Raw genomic sequence first — 16737 nt, 5'->3', positions numbered from 1 at the left:
AGTCAAGGCTGAAGTTACTTTGTTTGGTACTGAATTAAAAAAAAAATAATAATAATAAGATTATTATTCCAGGCTGGAATTTCTTATTCTCCACTTGAATCTGTGTCGATCAAAACTCCATTTTAAGTTTCATGCGCATCTTATCGTAGTGTGTTCCTTTAATAACTTGTCTCTTAATGCCTTTCATGTCTTATGAGGTGCTATACAGATAACCTTGTCCTGAAATAAGAACTGCATAAAACTGCAACATACATGAGTTCACTTCAAGGCTGTGTATATATTTTACTTTCATACACAGCTCTCTAAATTCCAGGTACTGCGGTTTGCTACCTGTCCTTACCGAGTGGCCAGTGAATCTTTATCCATCTTTATCCTTGCCGTGAGAACGACACGTGAGGCAGACGTGAAGCACCGAGCCGTGAAATGATGAACGTCACCAGCACACACACAGTACCATCTGATGCATGTTTATTTTCCATTACAATGGTGCTTTTATAAAATATCTGATGCAGAAACATCAACAGAAACGTAGAAATCATAACAGGAAACCATACACACTGAACCCATAAATACATATTCACACACTTTAGAAAAAGTACACATTATCCTTTAGAGCCTTTGGTCTAGAACATTAAGCCAGGTGGAAACAACAGACATTAGCAGAAGAAGAGTTCTCTGTGCACCAACTGAAGCCCTATTATATTTCTTAGCAGTACAGAATATGCGGTGCACACGTGACGCCGTTCGCCTTCTCCCGTCGCAACAGAATGTTTTGCATCGTTTAGGGATTTACGACCCTGTGTAATCCCGACGGTTGTCCATTTTCATAATGCTAAAACCTTTGCATAAGATAAAGATAGAATGGAAGGCAAAAGAAATACAACCAAGCACCAGGCACTGTAGAGTGAGGCACTTGAGCACCTAACACCTCTGGTTTGGCATCATGACGTTTGGCACATGAGGGTGGCGTTCTGAACTGTGTGTGTTTGTGTGTGTGTGTGTGTGTGTGTGTGTGTGTGTGTGTGTGACAGAGAGGTGGGCCAGAATAAAAGCCCTGTCCAGGAAAAACTCTCACAGCCGTCGCCCTCTGCGCTCTCCGTACCCGTTGTGCATCTGAAAACGTCCGCTGTAGGTAAGTCACGTACATTCATTCTCCTCATATTTACACTTCCGCCGTAGAAAGTACGCCCTTTTGCACTCCACGAGTGATTTTTGAGCCGCTCTCTCACAGAGCTTTAAAAAATGAAAAATCCACATTAGTTCGTCCAGATGACTTTACTGAACCACAGGCTAGGCCTCCGGTCTGGTCTGTCGACTCATGAAAACGTACTCCATTGTTCCACAACTTTTATCTTTCCCACTCGCACTCCCTCGTTTTCCTCGGCCCTCAGGAGGTCAGAGGAGTGATCCTGGGCTGGGCTGATGAGAGGGGGAGCTGCTATGATGTGGAGGAGTCCGGCTGGCTGAGGTCCTTCTTCCTCTTCTTCTTCTTCTTCTTCCCGCTGCAGGGCTTACAGACGCAGCACAGGATGCAGGGCGAGGCCAGCAGGAGGAGCGGCGAGGTCACCAGCACGATGATGCTGACCCCCACCAGGATACCCACCACCTGAAGGGCAGCATGACATTTTTAAAAGCTGCATTAATCGGTATAAACAGCGGATGAAGTGAGTGTGGAATGTGACAGCCACACCTTTCAGTGATGAATGTCAAGAGCGTTTTTTTTTTCCTCCATCTTTTAGCTCATTGTTTGGATCTTAGGAATGAACACTGTGTGTGTTTTGATTCAAATTTCACTTTTTCAGCCCTGATATAAACCTACAGCACGAAACAGTCAACAGACAAAGTTAGCACCTATCTGATGAACACAGTGGAGCATTTAGCAGCTGAAGGGCCGGATCTTCCTCAGGTGTCGGTGGAGAGAAAAACAGAGCTAAAAGCAGAGTGAATATAGATTTTCAGAAACAAAAGTAAAACTAAAAGGATGCTGATGTTGCTCTGTGTCTGCAGGATGTGCGAGCTAACACATCAAGCCACACCAACTCCATCAGGTGATGTTCTGTCAGTGTAAGTTATTTAGCAAAGACGTTAGATTGAACGACCACCCGACTGATTAGAATTATATAAAATAGGAGACGCTGCCGCCAGTGGCATGAAATAGTTCTATTTTGGAAAGGATCCTGTTACTCCCCAGTGTTTTGTTTGTGGTGCTAAACTAATGTCAAATATTCAGACTTGGACTATAGTATAACGTGTAATATTTCCAACATTTTAGCAACAGTTTGAGTGTGGCCCTGTCCTCTTTTAACTTGACAACGGCCCCGCGCACAGAGAACATGGTTCGACATGTTAGGTGTGGAAGAATCTGACTTGCTCAGAGCCCTGACCTCAACCTCATCCAACACCTATGGGGTGAACTGGAATGTCGACCGTGAGTCACACTGCCCAACACTGCCATCCAGAGTCACTAATGCTCTTTTGGCTGCTGGGTCACTGTTGTAGCAGCATATAAAATGGCTCTGGTAGGGGAAGTGACATGTTCAACAGTCACACGTTGGTGTAATGTTCAAACGTCCATGTATTTTTGGCCATGTAGCGTACATCAACAGTTAGTATGGTCGTCTATCGAAGTCTAAATTTGGAAAACATTCAATGCCAGTGTTGTTTACAGCGTAATTTGAAAGGCAGCGTCACTGCGGTCGGATTCGGAGGCAGCTGAGAGGGAGTTACAGGGGCAGAGGAATTTGTGACGAGCAGATCATAAAAACTGTTCGACCTGTTGGGCAAGGGTGTAACCAAGTCAGTCATGAGTTGTTTTGCAAAAGGCGCTGCGCTGTTGCAATTGGCCTCTGCAGACTTGTTGCAATGTAGACACACCAGGACGCATTCAGGAGGGCCGCCGCAAACTTGATACCAGTCATGTGATGATGGCATCGGAGCAGGAGGAGCGGAAGAGAAAGCAGGGTTTGGTGGCTGATCGCGATCATTACGTTGAACGCGCAACGTCACCGCGGGGCAGGAATTTGAGATTAGCGCTGGGATTAGTTCAGCTTAATGTCTGATAAAGGACAGTTTGGGCACACTGGTGGAAAACAACAAGGAGCTAACACAGACTTTATGGGTCTTAAAAGAGAAATTCCGCAATAAATGGAGCAGCTGATGAACAGAGCAGAGCTGACAAAGGTTTCCCAGGTCTGATGGCGAACGAGACTAGATATATGCGCCGTCTTTCGACTTCTGTTGAGGTGTTCAGCAAAGTGAAACCTGCCAGACTGGAAGTTTTACTGTCCTGCGTGGGCTCCTGTAAAGTCCTCACCGCAGATTATTTCAACAGGGGCGAACGGAACGGACAGCCAAACAGTGCGGCGGCTGGGATGGAGTCCAAAATCTTTACAGTCCAATCCCGGTAGAGTGATGGCACAGTTTTACTAAAATCAAACCCACGCGTGTAATAACCTACAACCCGCAGATGAGTGGCTCTGCGGGCTAATCCATTCGGTCAATGACAGCGCCACCGCAACCCGCGAAATGAATACCGTGCGTCTGCTCTGCCGTCTGCTAAGTGGCCTCACCTGCGTCCTGTTCCACATAACTGAAGCCCTGGAGTGTCCCAGCTTGTTCCTGCACGGTCCCTTGTCGTAGTGCCGCAGGAAAATATCACCCTGCAATTACAAAAACACACATGTTAAGACATGAAATCTGCATACAGACACAGGCTAGGCAGTACGGTTCCCATGTGTTGAGGTGGGTAGCAGAGGGGAGACTCACATCCAGGTTCTGCAGACAGTACCAGCAGAAGGTGTGTTTGCAGCTCTTACACAGCATCTGTGCACAGCCCTGGTTCCTCTCGATGTAGATACCGCACATGGGACACTGCTTGATCGGCATGTCGGAGTCACTGTCGGAGCGGGCCCTGAGGGAAACACAGGGGAGGTGTCAGGTATGGAGCACTCGGCGGCCTGTTGTATGAAGCCGTGCAGGCCTCACCAGTCTCCAGGCGGAGTGTGAAATCTTGATGTAGCGGCAGAGTTAAGGGCCAGCGCACGCTTACGAGATCAGATGGCGGACCGAGTAATCCAATGAAAGCTTAATTTCATTTCAGTGGGATTATCAGCCTAGTTTCATTAGATCATTATGTGTGTGGGTAGATAAAATGAATTCAGTTAAGTCAAAAAGTACTAAGGTGGGCAGAGGGCAGTATTTCTAAAAACACCGGCTACAGCGCGGGTACATCGGGATCGTGTTTGATGAAGAAACCTGCGGTCTGAGGCAACGTTATATCATGTTCTCAAGTTCAGCTTGAAAGGTGACTGTCCCCCATGCCTGCTCCATCCTGGACAGCACACTGCAGAGACCACCGCTTCACTGCAGTGCACGGGCTCCTTCTGTACAGTGAACTAACTGGCTCGGTGCCCGCCCTCCTCCTCCCTTTGGCACTGAGACAATGGAATTCCAATATAAGTCAGTGACTCCCCAATGACATCAGTCAGTCTGGCAGAGCCACAGCTTCGGAGCAGCACAGTAATGTAGCTGTACAACGGGGACGACACAGAGGGCACTGCCGAGGAACACCGAGCTATTAATCCTGAAGTAATGTTTACATTCAACTCAGGGCCTCTGCTGGGAGGGGAGGAACGACACATCACTTGTACAGTCAACTCAATAGCTGTCAGGTCTTTTTTTTTTATATGTAATGGAAGTGCAGTACTTTTAAAAATAGGAAATGTGTCTGCACTTTTACAGTTTAAACAGTGAGCAGTGAAAAAAAAAACAATTAATTCAATCATGATTAGGTTAGCAGTTTGTTTACAGCAGTAACAGGTTTTGTCCCAACGAACACCCTCAACCTGCTTTCACCACAGCTCAGACTGTGTGGCTGCATTCAGCGGGCGCCTGACTGACCTGCTTTCATGAGAGGGTGAGGGTGACATCATGGGCTGGCGCTCGGGGCAGGTATGGCCGTCCTGCCACGGCCCTCTGCACCCGGAGCAGAAGACGGCGTGACAGGTCAGACACGGCACGGCGGTGGGCCGGCCCTCGGTGCTCGGCTGCAAGCTGCACACCGCCTGGCATTCAAGCACCGGGCACCAGGCTTTACTGGGGTCCAACTTCACTCCTGTAGGAAGAAAAGAAGAAGGTGTGGAGCAGATGTTGAAGTAGCTGAGATATAAAAAATGTAAAAAAAAGACAAAACAAATGTGTGTTTTGCTATTTGCCCCAAGTAATCCCAACCATACTGTCTGTGTCAGTATCAGTCACGCTCCTGATCTGACTTGGAGGTAGCTCAAGTGCTTTTTATGTCGCTGCATGGTTCGGGACTAACAGCATACACGATGAAGCAATTAGTTAGAAAACATGAAAATCCTCTGAAAATTGTGGTAATTGTGGTTTTATCAATAATATCTTTGAGTTATGAACTGTGATTGGTAGACCAAAGTCAACAGTTTAACTGACAATGAAAACATGCAGCCCTAAATAAATCCTGTAATGTTAGATGTCAGTTCAATCTCAACTTGATGGCTGCGCTCTAACAGCTTCAGGGACGTGGTGAAGGTAAGAGCACCGAGGCAGCTTCTTTGCAATGCAACTCTGTGCACTTTGAATGCCTGCCAACAATCAAACAACATCAAACCCTGCACTTCATTGTCTTACTTGCAGCTTGTCACTCTGCCAACCTGTTTATACATCGGTCCCCTCGCTACACACACAATTACAGGATTATAAATATAACACACCAATATATATACACACCTTATATATACTGTATGTAATCACCACTTATGAAATTGCGTCTATTACCCTAACAAACCTTTGTAAAATAAATTAGTGTTCAAGACAAATCTCATCTTACAAAACCTCACTGCACACTTGATAATGATAGCGCCATGCTTACACAGAAAACCTCATAAAGAAGCCAAAACTACTGAAAAAAGAGATTCTAGCAGTTCTTTAAGGCTGCACTGACAGTAGCTAATGCTAACATGCCCACATGCTCACAATGACAATGTTAACACGCTAATGTTTACCAGGTTCGCGATCTTAATTCAAAGCGTTAGCATGCTGACATTGGCAAATTAGCGCTCAGCACACAGTTTAGTGGGGGGAGGCAGGAGCTTGGTCTGGGGAACCGAAGGGGGGCCTCTTCTAATCCAGCACAGACCAGTCAGTGTGGAGCGTGAGGTCAGTTCAACTCTGTCTGTGAAATAACAACTGTGTGACTACCCATGAGGGACTGATAAAGTATACAAAAAGAAAATAACAAAAGCTGAGACAGATGGTGAATGTCACGTCTTTGAGCTGATGATACTTGAAAAAAGTGAAGGGAAAAAAAAAAGTTATTATGGCTAAAAATGTCCCACAAATACATTGTTCTAATTCCTAACTGGTTATCTGTGAAGGCAAAGGACACTCCTGTTTATACCGCTCGGAGGGATCAACATTCAAATGCAACACGAAAAAAAAAAGAAATCTGTGTCGCAACCCCAACAGAAACTGGAGCTTTCATGATGTGCTGCACCAGCTCATACTTTCATGGTGAATCATAACAGATGACAAACATTGTTGCAAAACAGCCTGCACTTTGCACTTCTTTATACTTCCAATATTATGAGTCCTGTGATTTATGGCCAGAGTAAACGATAACTATTATTGGCTTCACAGCGTATTGTTACTGTGCAACTGGAAAAGACCAATATAGCTACGAGGCAAACCGACCCTCGGTTTTGCAATTTGTAAATGTCAACAGAACCCTTCCTGCTCTCAGGCCTCCGCTGCACCGCCGAGCCTTCACCAGCATTGTGGTGCAATCGGTTGCAAATAGGTCACGCAATTTATTAGCGCTGAAGCGCTCATTACTCCCAATTTTTACAGAATAGTCACATGGACCTCTTGAATCGTTATTGAATTTCCTGCTGCTAATGTTCGGTTTAAGTGAAGGTGCCACACTTTCAGCAGCCCCCAGGGTGAGACTGGACCAGACCAGGCGAGAAAACAGGGCACACACACACACACACACAATATCCCAGGCATGTGGAGCTCAGCACACTGTGGGGCTGCTTAGCGTAATGCCACCAGCCGAAGTGCGACCTGAAATAGCCCACTGCCCGACACCGGTCTCCAGCATGCTTATGCAACAATACCCACCTCTCTCAAACTTCAGACGTTGATACAGCTCCCCCTGATCTTCTGGGGCTAAGTAGGCTATCTGCAATCACAGCAAGCACAGGGGGGGGGGGGGCTTAGTCACGTGTTATTACATATAACTCTTGCTTCTCAGTGCATGCGAGACGTCTGTAGGTCAAGTTCATACGTGAGGGTCAAGATTTCAATGCTACGTGGTTTAAAAGTTTAAGTTTAAAAGTCAATATGCAACACAAGATTATATACGTTTGTTGTCTAATCTAATTTGAGTTACTACGCTACTAACAGAAAAACACAAAACTATACAAAAATAAAAACAAAAATAAAATAATGAGTTAATAATGAAGATGAGTTCAGGAGTCTCACAGCCCAAGGAAGTTAAACCTGCTCTGTAGCTTGATACCATATACAGTATAGGTGTTATATGCTCTATATCCTTCGCTGGTACTTCACAGATCATCTAGGATCAACTGGTCACCTAGCAACTGCAATTGTCTGCATTGGTCTTAAGAAACTTTAGAAGTTAGCGAACTGCTTCTAAAAGAAAGAAGACGCCATTTTTATGTTGCAGTCAAGGCTGCAAGGTGTCATCCGCACACAATCTACTAGAAAGATCTTAGAAAAGTTGCTTGGACCAATATTAGCTTACTGTAGCTAATGCTGAAACAAGCCGGCAAGCTCTAGAAAAAATGTATTCCTTACTCAAATCTTTTAAGACTAGGGACAGACTTGAATTAGTATCAACACTACTTACTATGCAGTTTATTCCCCCACAGTAACACTGTTTCCAAGTCCAACATCTGCCCTAATTTCACTACTGGATAATAGGGGATAGAAATTCTACAATCAAATCAGTTTTAATTGAAATAAATGGAAGGCCAATGAGCACCAGCTAAAGCGTCTTTTCTTACAATTAGTGTCTGAACGCAGTCGTTTTGAGACAAGAAAAACATCGCAAATGAGGAACTGAGGGGCAGAATTCCTATTTGTTTGTGCTGTTAAAGTTCTTCTGATAAATGTGCGACAGCTTGTGGAGTTTCACTTTCTGTCTAAGTGCTCGAAATGACCTCACTGTACTCTTCGCAACAAGAATTTCCTTAGAAATTTCATTGAGACTGGATACACGGCATTTTCGCAACACTTGATCATGATTAATCCAGCCCACATCATGTTAAAAAAAAAAAACACAAGGGTGCAAATCCAACTTCTTAACACATCGGCTTGCAGCCCTGTGAGCTGTAAAACAACGTGGTGTAGCCAGCAACATAGGAAGTCTGAATTTACCAAAATAACAGTTTAGCTAAACAGGTTTTGAGTTCAGTTTGTGCATCAGCATCATGTTTGTATGTTGTGGCCTGTGAAGACTCTTTAAATGTTTCACTCATGACCTACATATCGCTGGTTTTAAGCAGGGCATACCTCAGAGTCCAGTAGCACTCCAGTCTTTTGGCAGGCCATATCTGGGCAGGTGATGGGGGCCCCCCCACCCTCCATGATGGCCAGCTGAACATACTGCTGCAGACACTGAGAGGGGGAAACAGCGTCAGCAGCATTAGTCTGGATACTGAACAGGAACAGGGAGAATTGTACCATCATTCATAATGTCATACATATTTACCGTCCACAACACAGAGCACACAATACATCAAAACATGACATTTGACAAATGGAGTAAAAGCAAAGAAAGCAAAGGAAAATCAGCTGTTGTGCAAAGAGGGCAGGCCGAATGCCAAACAAACATGAGTTCATATCAGCGTCCACTCGTCACGTACGTAAGGGTAGGGGGGAACTGTTTAAACATTGCGCAAAGGCAGACAGTTTTGAGGAACAGAAAAGGGAAACAAGTTTAATTGTCACTTTTCTCTGGAAGATGGAAAAACAAATCTATGGCGGAAGCGCGGCACGTGTTTTCAGCGCTCGGACCGCGGCTTATCATGTGCTTTCTCATAAAGCGTGATGTACTGTTCCTCCTAACGCCGTCTGAGCTCTGAGTGGAGGAGATATTTCAGCTTAATAAAATGAAGTCCAACTGATAAGCAGGGTTTACTGTATCCATTTCCCTGCCTCTTCCCCCGTGACACGGTGCATGCGTGCGTGTGTGTTTTATCTGTGCGACCTTGTGCGTACAAAACACTGACAACTCCGCCAGCCTGGACAGAGATTAACACCTGCCACTATCGAGCAACCTTTGTGTGTCAGGGCACGATACCATCAGCTCAGTTTCGACAGGCCAGGCAGGCGCGTGTCAGACAAGAACAGAGCAGTGGTACAACTCTGTACTTTTGGTCCAAGTAAATGCGCTCTGTATTCTACTGGTAGCACGCTCATAAAAGGACTGAGAAAGAGTTTGATATATCACAAAAAAATTCCGATGGAGACTAAGAACGTTAGTGTGAGGCCAATCCTGTGTTGAAACCACTCTGTGTCACTGGGGCTGTCGTATGCGAGATTTGCTCATAAAGGGTCTATTTTAAGATCGTAAAGGAGGAAGTGGTGCCGCAATAAAAAGGAGCATCCCATTCCAAGTTATTTAATGTCGGAGATTTGCCTAAATTGCCCAAAGAAAAGTTTGCTGTTGGATCACTTGTGCAATCTTCACCACCTACAGAAAGTGACTAAAGCCGTGAGCAACATGAGTGTAGAGGACACTTGCATTTTCTAGGGAAATCTAAATATAGACTGGTGGCACCCTATTCTGTTTCAACAACAAAGGTTTGGTTTCCAAAGCAGCTAATGTGTCTTGAGGAGTTATCCTGATAAAAAAAAAAAAAACACTTGGATAAGAGGATCATCTGCTGTTAATGCGTGTCCGCGCTCTCTTACCGCTGAGCAGAAGACACAGTTGCAGCTCTGCAGTTCCCTGGTGGCTGCAGGCGGCTGCTCGCTGAGGCACAGCTTGCAGAAGACCTCGGGCCCTGGATCTGGATTGATGCCGGCCTCAGGGTTCCCCGGTGCCGAATCCCCAGCTTCCTGGCTCGGTGTGGGTCTCCTGCTGGCCATGTTGGGGCGAGGTATGCAGGGAAGGGAAGGAAGGAGGAATCAGGCCGCTGCTAGCCCTTCTGCCGGGGACTGAGAGGAGCTACAACCTCCATGTTCCTGAAAGCAGAAACAATGCAAATCCCTTCAGTTGGAGGTGTATCACCTTCCTTTCCCTCTTTGTAACTGCCGGGCCCTCTGACAACACTGCACCCTGTTTCTGGAAACCTGTCGTCTGTTCTGGTACCTGGCAGACCAGCAGCGATTACTTCACTTATACCTGAAGCAACACATTGTCATTGTCTCGTTACCCGAGAGACGGATTAGTCACCGTTTAGAGCTGCGTGGCTCATGAAGTACAATATAATTATCTGGAATTACTGCAGTATTATAGATTTCTCATCATGCCGGTTATTTCTCCATAAATGGCTGTCATTTTTGAGGCTAAATCCCAAGGTCAGTGTTTACTGGGCCTACAGTTATTGACCAGCTGGTCGTTTAGAAACATGGTAAATAGCTTACGGAGGTGACACGTACGTACTTAGCACAAGCTATTTTGTGTAACATGTAATGCCTCCATTAGGCAGAATAACAGGGGTTGAAGGGTGGAAATAAGAAAGTTTACTCAAATAAATTACTAGCTCTGAAAACTCTAAAAAAAAAAACGTGCAGAGATGAGAGGAGGATTCATCAGGATATCACAGACGGGTGACATTTCTGAAAATGTTTTTTTTTTTGTTTATTTGTTTCTGATGATCAGATTAAGAGAAGAGATTAACATGAACAATGTGGAGGAGAGGCGCCGTCATTACAACATTTCTCACTTTTCAATCTGCTTAGAGTGATGAGGAGTGAAACCAAACGTGTCCGCTGTCCGATGTTACACATGAAATTGTCCAGTTTGAGTCTTCATTGTGACAGCGCGAGCTGAAGTCGCAACACCGTTAAAGACAGAAATGAAACTGAGTTTAATTGATGTCCTTGAAAAGCAACAATGTTTTAGTCGGGCGACTGTTGTTACATTAATTCATGGCAAGATAATGTTAAAAAATTAGAATGATATCAGATCTCAAACTTCATGGATAACAGCTGGAGTTTGCGTGTCCTCCGTCTGGGTTTAGATGCTCTGGTTAAGAATAATGTTTATTTTCCTTATATTATTGTTTTTAATTCTTATCCAATATATTATTTGAATATAAATATATACACAAGAAGTATGCCTAAGTAAAGAAATGAAGAGGGTAATTACATCACAACAGACTACACCTTGTTATTATAAAGCTAAATATAAAACCTTGTGAAAGGGCATCCTCCCCTATGACCCGGTGATGACCGTAACGTCTGCTCATATTAAGTACATTTTCTGTCGTCCCAGGAGGAGGACGATGCGCTGCCGTTTGTTTCCAGCCCTGCAGCACGAGAGCGAGCAGCAGGCAGAGCTCACAGCTGACCGACTTAACAACTGATAGCGGAGCGAAACACACACAGCAGGACTGCGAGTTTCTGTTCAGAGGAACATAAAGTGATAAACAGTGAACTAGAGCTTTACGTGACAACACGACGCAACTTTTAAATGTACTGAAGTACTGAGTAGAGTTTGTAACGGACTTTGAGGCTGGAGTTACACTTTGCATCTGTGTACGTCCGATCAATCTTAAACCAACCAGCTACAAGCAGTGGCCATGTGGGACTGAGACAGCTGAGACTGAGGTTTATTTCATTTGAATCAATATGAAATAAACATAATTTTTCATTTCCTCAACTTGTTAAGGGCGATTTCACTAAGCCATTTATGACTGAAAACTACAGGTGATAACAAAGTGAAGAAACATTCCTTTGATCAGCTGATACTGCTTCCAGAGATCGGTGATCATTATCAAGCACCCTTCATATTTACTACCCCTACAACATAATTACTGAATTTGATTGAGTTTATAACCCTAATCTGATTCAGTATACAACTTACTGACATCTGAATACTAGCCAATAGTTGGAGAACATTTTGAGGAGGTCCATGAAAGTGTGCGCAGACTCTTGGGTAGGTCAAACGTAATGCCACAGCCACAAATGTAACGTATTGCAAACGAGCTGCTGGTCGCACCCATGCACTGGCGTTCCTGTAGCACGCATGAGTTGCGGAAACTATGCAAACTGAGGAAGAGCACATTCAGTACATGCAGACAACTGCGTGAATCGTATCTCCACAACATTTATTTATGTTGTTTGTTTCGGACATGTCAATTCATAAGCATCACATTTCATCATTGTTCAAATAATACAACACACATGGCCGAAAGGGAAAAGCGGGAGAAGCCAAAGCTTATCAAGTCCCGCCCCCAACATCACAAACACAGTTTAATATTCGAAAAATAACCCTGGATCTTAATTGTTATATGTGTGCATCACAACTCTCAACACATTTAAGACTGTCGACTGTCCCCTACAGACACGGGACTAAAGTTAAAAAAGTCAAATGGAAGTTTTTGTGTGGAGTAACTTATTTCACTCAAGTTTACAGCGAGCAGCTCTGAGGCCGTCTTAAATTGAGGGTTAACAGCATTCTCACACGTTCGAAGTGATAACGCAAAAATGCTGATGTTCATGAGATTCAGTGCTAACTGTGTTAATTTTAGTTTAGCAGGTTAGGATCCCATCATTTGCCAATTAACACTAAACACAAAGTACAGCTGAAGCTGATGGGAATGTCAATAATTTTGCAGGTATTTGGTCATAAACCAAAGAACTGGACATGTTAACGTTTTGACCAGATAATGGTTGGTAATGGCCATGTTAGCCAGTCATAATGTTAGCATTGCACCAAGCCAACACTTGTCAATGAACACTTAAAGACAGCTGAGGCGATGAAATGTCAGAGGATCACCAGAGTTATTAAAATGTATCCAGCCACTGTTTGTCAGTTGTCTACAAATGTCCCTTAGAAAAAGGTCCAAAAGAAATTGAATGGAAAACTCCCAGTTACGTTTTTTTTTAATCAGTGTATAATCAGCTGACACTCAGAAGCAGTATGTTATTATTATCTGAAAGTGAGACATTTATATCAACAGCGAAAACAGGTTTTCTTTCGCGGCAGCCATCATGTTTCTGTAGAAGTCCAAAGTGAAACACTGGCTCTAAAGACGGCTCGACACGTTTTTAGTCACCACCATAGGGGAGAGTGAGACAAGTGAGTTCAGATGACACCAAATATTACACACTGGACCTTTAAACCAAACATGTAAACCTTGTGGTGGTGCTAAAGGAAAAGTCAGGGAATAAAAAGTTACAATACAAAAAAATCTGTTTGACACAGCATCAAACTGCAACATCCACCTTAGGTTATCAGACATCTTGCATTAGTTCCACATTCTGGGGCAGCACCAAAGAGGTGTGTGGATAATAAAGGCCTAATCTGGTGTTGAAGGGAACCAAAGTCACCAAACCCAAAAATGATCCCTTTGGTTCGGTCCAATCCCAAAAAGCATGAGCAATAATAACCCCATAATCTGGGATTTGTGATTAATCCCGTAGATAACAGTGGTTGGGCACGGAACAGGGTCACACAGGAAGCGGTGGCGTTAAAAACACACTCTGCAGACTGAGGCGGCTGTTGAAATCACACATTATCCCGCTCACAAGGCTCTTCTATTTCGGCAGGCTGTTAAAAGTTGGCAGGGAACTTTTGGAGCGGCTCAGTCGATACAGCCACCACCGCGGCTGTCCTAAATTTCAGCGAGCGCTCTTTTATCATGTGCTATCGATCAGCGGCGACACACATTCAGATGGCTGATGGTGGCGCTTGTGGGGCTGCGTGTGTCAGTATTTCTGCACTGTCACGCTGTATCCTCCCGCACCGCCAGCTGAGCCGGCTGCAGTCATCATCCCACAAAGCCCTCGGTCCCGTCCTGCCCCGGGCGTAAGCAGCCCCGCGGTCCCACATGGGAAAATAACAGGTCTCTAATCAGCCGGCTTCGCTGCACGGAAACTCCAGTGTGTATCTAATAACAATGTGGAGCCTTTAATTCGTAAACATCTCCAAAGTTTACAGGAACTTGAGATCGCCTGGGTGTTTTCTGTCAACACACGAGGCTGGTAGAAGTGTCTCGGCCTTGTCTGACAGATTAAATCAGTGTTGTTCCACCCTTGATCATAGATATGAGTACGTGTGATTCGTCATAACCACATTTGTGCCTTTAATAAAACTGTATAAGCCGTGGTTGTCAGATTCTGATGACACACACAGAGGATGGATTTTAGTTTGAAATGGGTTTGAGGGCCAAACCATTGTCTCAACACCCTTTCAGAAGAATTCCCACCCCGAATGTTTGCAGGTGTGACCAAACTTCGATACTTACTGTCAATGCAAAACGCTGACAGCCTTGGCGCTTCCCAGGAAATACATCACTGTCGGTATCAGCTTTCGAAAAAAAAAAAAACCTGCTCGACTGCTGCAGTCGCAGCTCCTGAGCAAGCGATTAAAGCCGAGGAGTCCACATTCAAACTTGACTCTCCTCTGCTCGAGCTGTTCATTAATCAAAAACGCCCTTGTGTGCTAAACAGCTTCCTTTTAGGTGTGTGGAGCTGGCCATTCAGTGATTAGCAGTCCCGGGCGGATTAAGGTCTAGATGGCATTTCAGCCAAGGGTGAGGGGGGGGGTCAAAGCATCATTGTTGACCGGGGGGGCAGAAACGGAAAAACCAGATCTGCCCGGTGGGGGGAAAAAAAAAACTGCCACTGCTTTTACACAGACCGCCACTGTGTTGGGAAGGAGGCAGCTGGGACTGTGTGCTCGGGGAGTGAGTAGCAGAATTTATATGGCATCATTTGTACAGCTGCAATCACTCCCCTCCCTGGCCCAATAACCTGTGTGTGTGTGTGTGTGTGTGTGTGTGTGTGGGAAGGAGCCTATAACAAGAGCGCAAGAAGTTAAAACACATGAAGAAAATGATGGGGTGGGGAAAATGCAAGCCCTCACCTCGCGTACATCAGTTTAACCAGAATCCAGTGTGAGTGCGGTGGGGATTGACTTTTATAGCTGTCACTTGAAAAAAGGTGCATTCTCTCCAGAGTTACATCCTGACAGGGTGCTGCGAAATGTGCGTCTCCAGTCACCCCGTGGGTGGGTGTAGTATGTTTCAAGACAGAGTAAAATGTGCAGCATCTCACCTGTCACAGTGCACGCCAGCAGACCACACATGAAATCTGACACATCTGCATCATCCCCCCCCCCCCCCTCCCCTTCCTCCCCACCTCAAGGTTGCATTCTCGGATAGGTCAAAACTGAAATTCTGACGCATTCACGGTGTAATATTTCTTAGGTTCTTACGTTATGTGATGCAGGCAAAAGCCAGAAGGGCAGAGGAGAGAGAGGGGGGGAACCTACCTTGCCTGTGGTGTAGGAGCTGCCCGAGTCCAGATCCACAGCCGCAGTGCTCCTCCAGTCACACATGTGTTGATACAGTCTGCTGTTGTAACTACCTCCGCTGTCAACGTCTAATTCCACCGCCGACCCGATGCCGCCCGTCTCACACACGTTACCGCGCTGAAAGAAAAACCTGAAACCATGTTGGGGGCGTCCTGCTCGCTCCTGTCTGGCCCGTGTCGGTGTGTGTCTGCTCAGCTGCTGCGTGTTGTTTCCATCCAGGAAGCAGTGGCTGCTCTCTCCGCTGCTCGCCACTCTTGACTGCTCCTGCCGGTTATTTCACTATTTTCATGCTGCTTTCAGGTGCGGTCGGAGAAATGGGAGTCGCACCACGAACGGCTCAGGAACATGTGATGGGCGTTGAGGCCAAAAACCAACAATAGCCTACTAAATAGTGAAAATACTATGACTTAATAAATTAGTGAATAGTTAGATAATTAAGAAATCAACTGATTGGTGATGAATGAAAAAGGAGGGAGTTCTCACTCACAAACAGTGGCGGTTCTAGACCAGTTTTAATAGGGGGGTCTTTTTTGTTAGGGGGCACATACAACCTGGAAAAAAATATAAATCCCTCATTCAGACAAAACAGTGTTTACAATTTCAGCAACTTTGATTGGGTAGCTAACTGCTGAGACACTTTAGTTCTGCCTTTCCATTCAAAACAAAATCATTGCAAGAAATCAGTCATTGTATTATTGATGCAGACTCCCTGTCGGGGGGGCCACAGGGGGGTCCAGACTCAGAGTTACGGGGGCACTGGCCCCTGTTGGCCCCCCCCCCCCCCCTAGAACCGCCCCTGCTCACAAAGATCGGAACACCAACTTGCTAATGAAAGCCTATGACCCTGTTTGTTTGTAACCTTAGGAGAATGATGGGGAGGTGTACTTTTCTAAGATCATTCAAAGTCATTTCAACTCAATATATTCCCATTTAACTACTTTCAGACTAACAACAATTAACAGATAAATACTATATAATATTATTCTATTATTATGTAATACTAATATTTCTCCCCTCGAGTTATATTCCTGGTCATGTATAGACCTTGAACCCCTCGTAATGGGAAAGGCAATTTGCACAATAGGTACTGTAGAACTGAAGGAATACTGAATATATTGAATACATTACATTTTGAATTTTGGGGGTTTTAAAATAAATTCTTGATCTCGGACCATGTTGATGGTTTATTTTCAGGAGGCGTG

At 45.0% G+C, this 16737-nt stretch overlaps 1 protein-coding gene across 1 annotated transcript; it reads right to left on the bottom strand.

Moving 5' to 3' along the window:
* Positions 1–451: 451 nt before the first annotated feature.
* rnf144b (ring finger protein 144B) lies at positions 452–15806 on the bottom strand. The gene is made up of 8 exons (XM_030394963.1): positions 15494–15806; positions 9961–10233; positions 8557–8661; positions 7141–7201; positions 4900–5113; positions 3766–3910; positions 3570–3659; positions 452–1606 (listed from the first exon to the last, which is right to left on the bottom strand). The coding sequence occupies exons 2-8, from the start codon at positions 10135–10137 to the stop codon at positions 1439–1441; spliced, it is 960 nt and encodes a 319-aa protein (XP_030250823.1). The 5' UTR covers positions 10138–10233; positions 15494–15806; the 3' UTR covers positions 452–1438.
* Between the last annotated feature and the right edge of the window lie 931 nt (positions 15807–16737).

Source organism: Sparus aurata, chromosome 17 (genome assembly GCF_900880675.1).
Source record: "Sparus aurata chromosome 17, fSpaAur1.1, whole genome shotgun sequence".
NCBI lineage: Eukaryota > Metazoa > Chordata > Actinopteri > Spariformes > Sparidae > Sparus > Sparus aurata.
The sequence above is the reverse complement of the archived record's forward strand: the minus strand, read 5'-3'. Positions and strand labels throughout refer to the sequence as shown.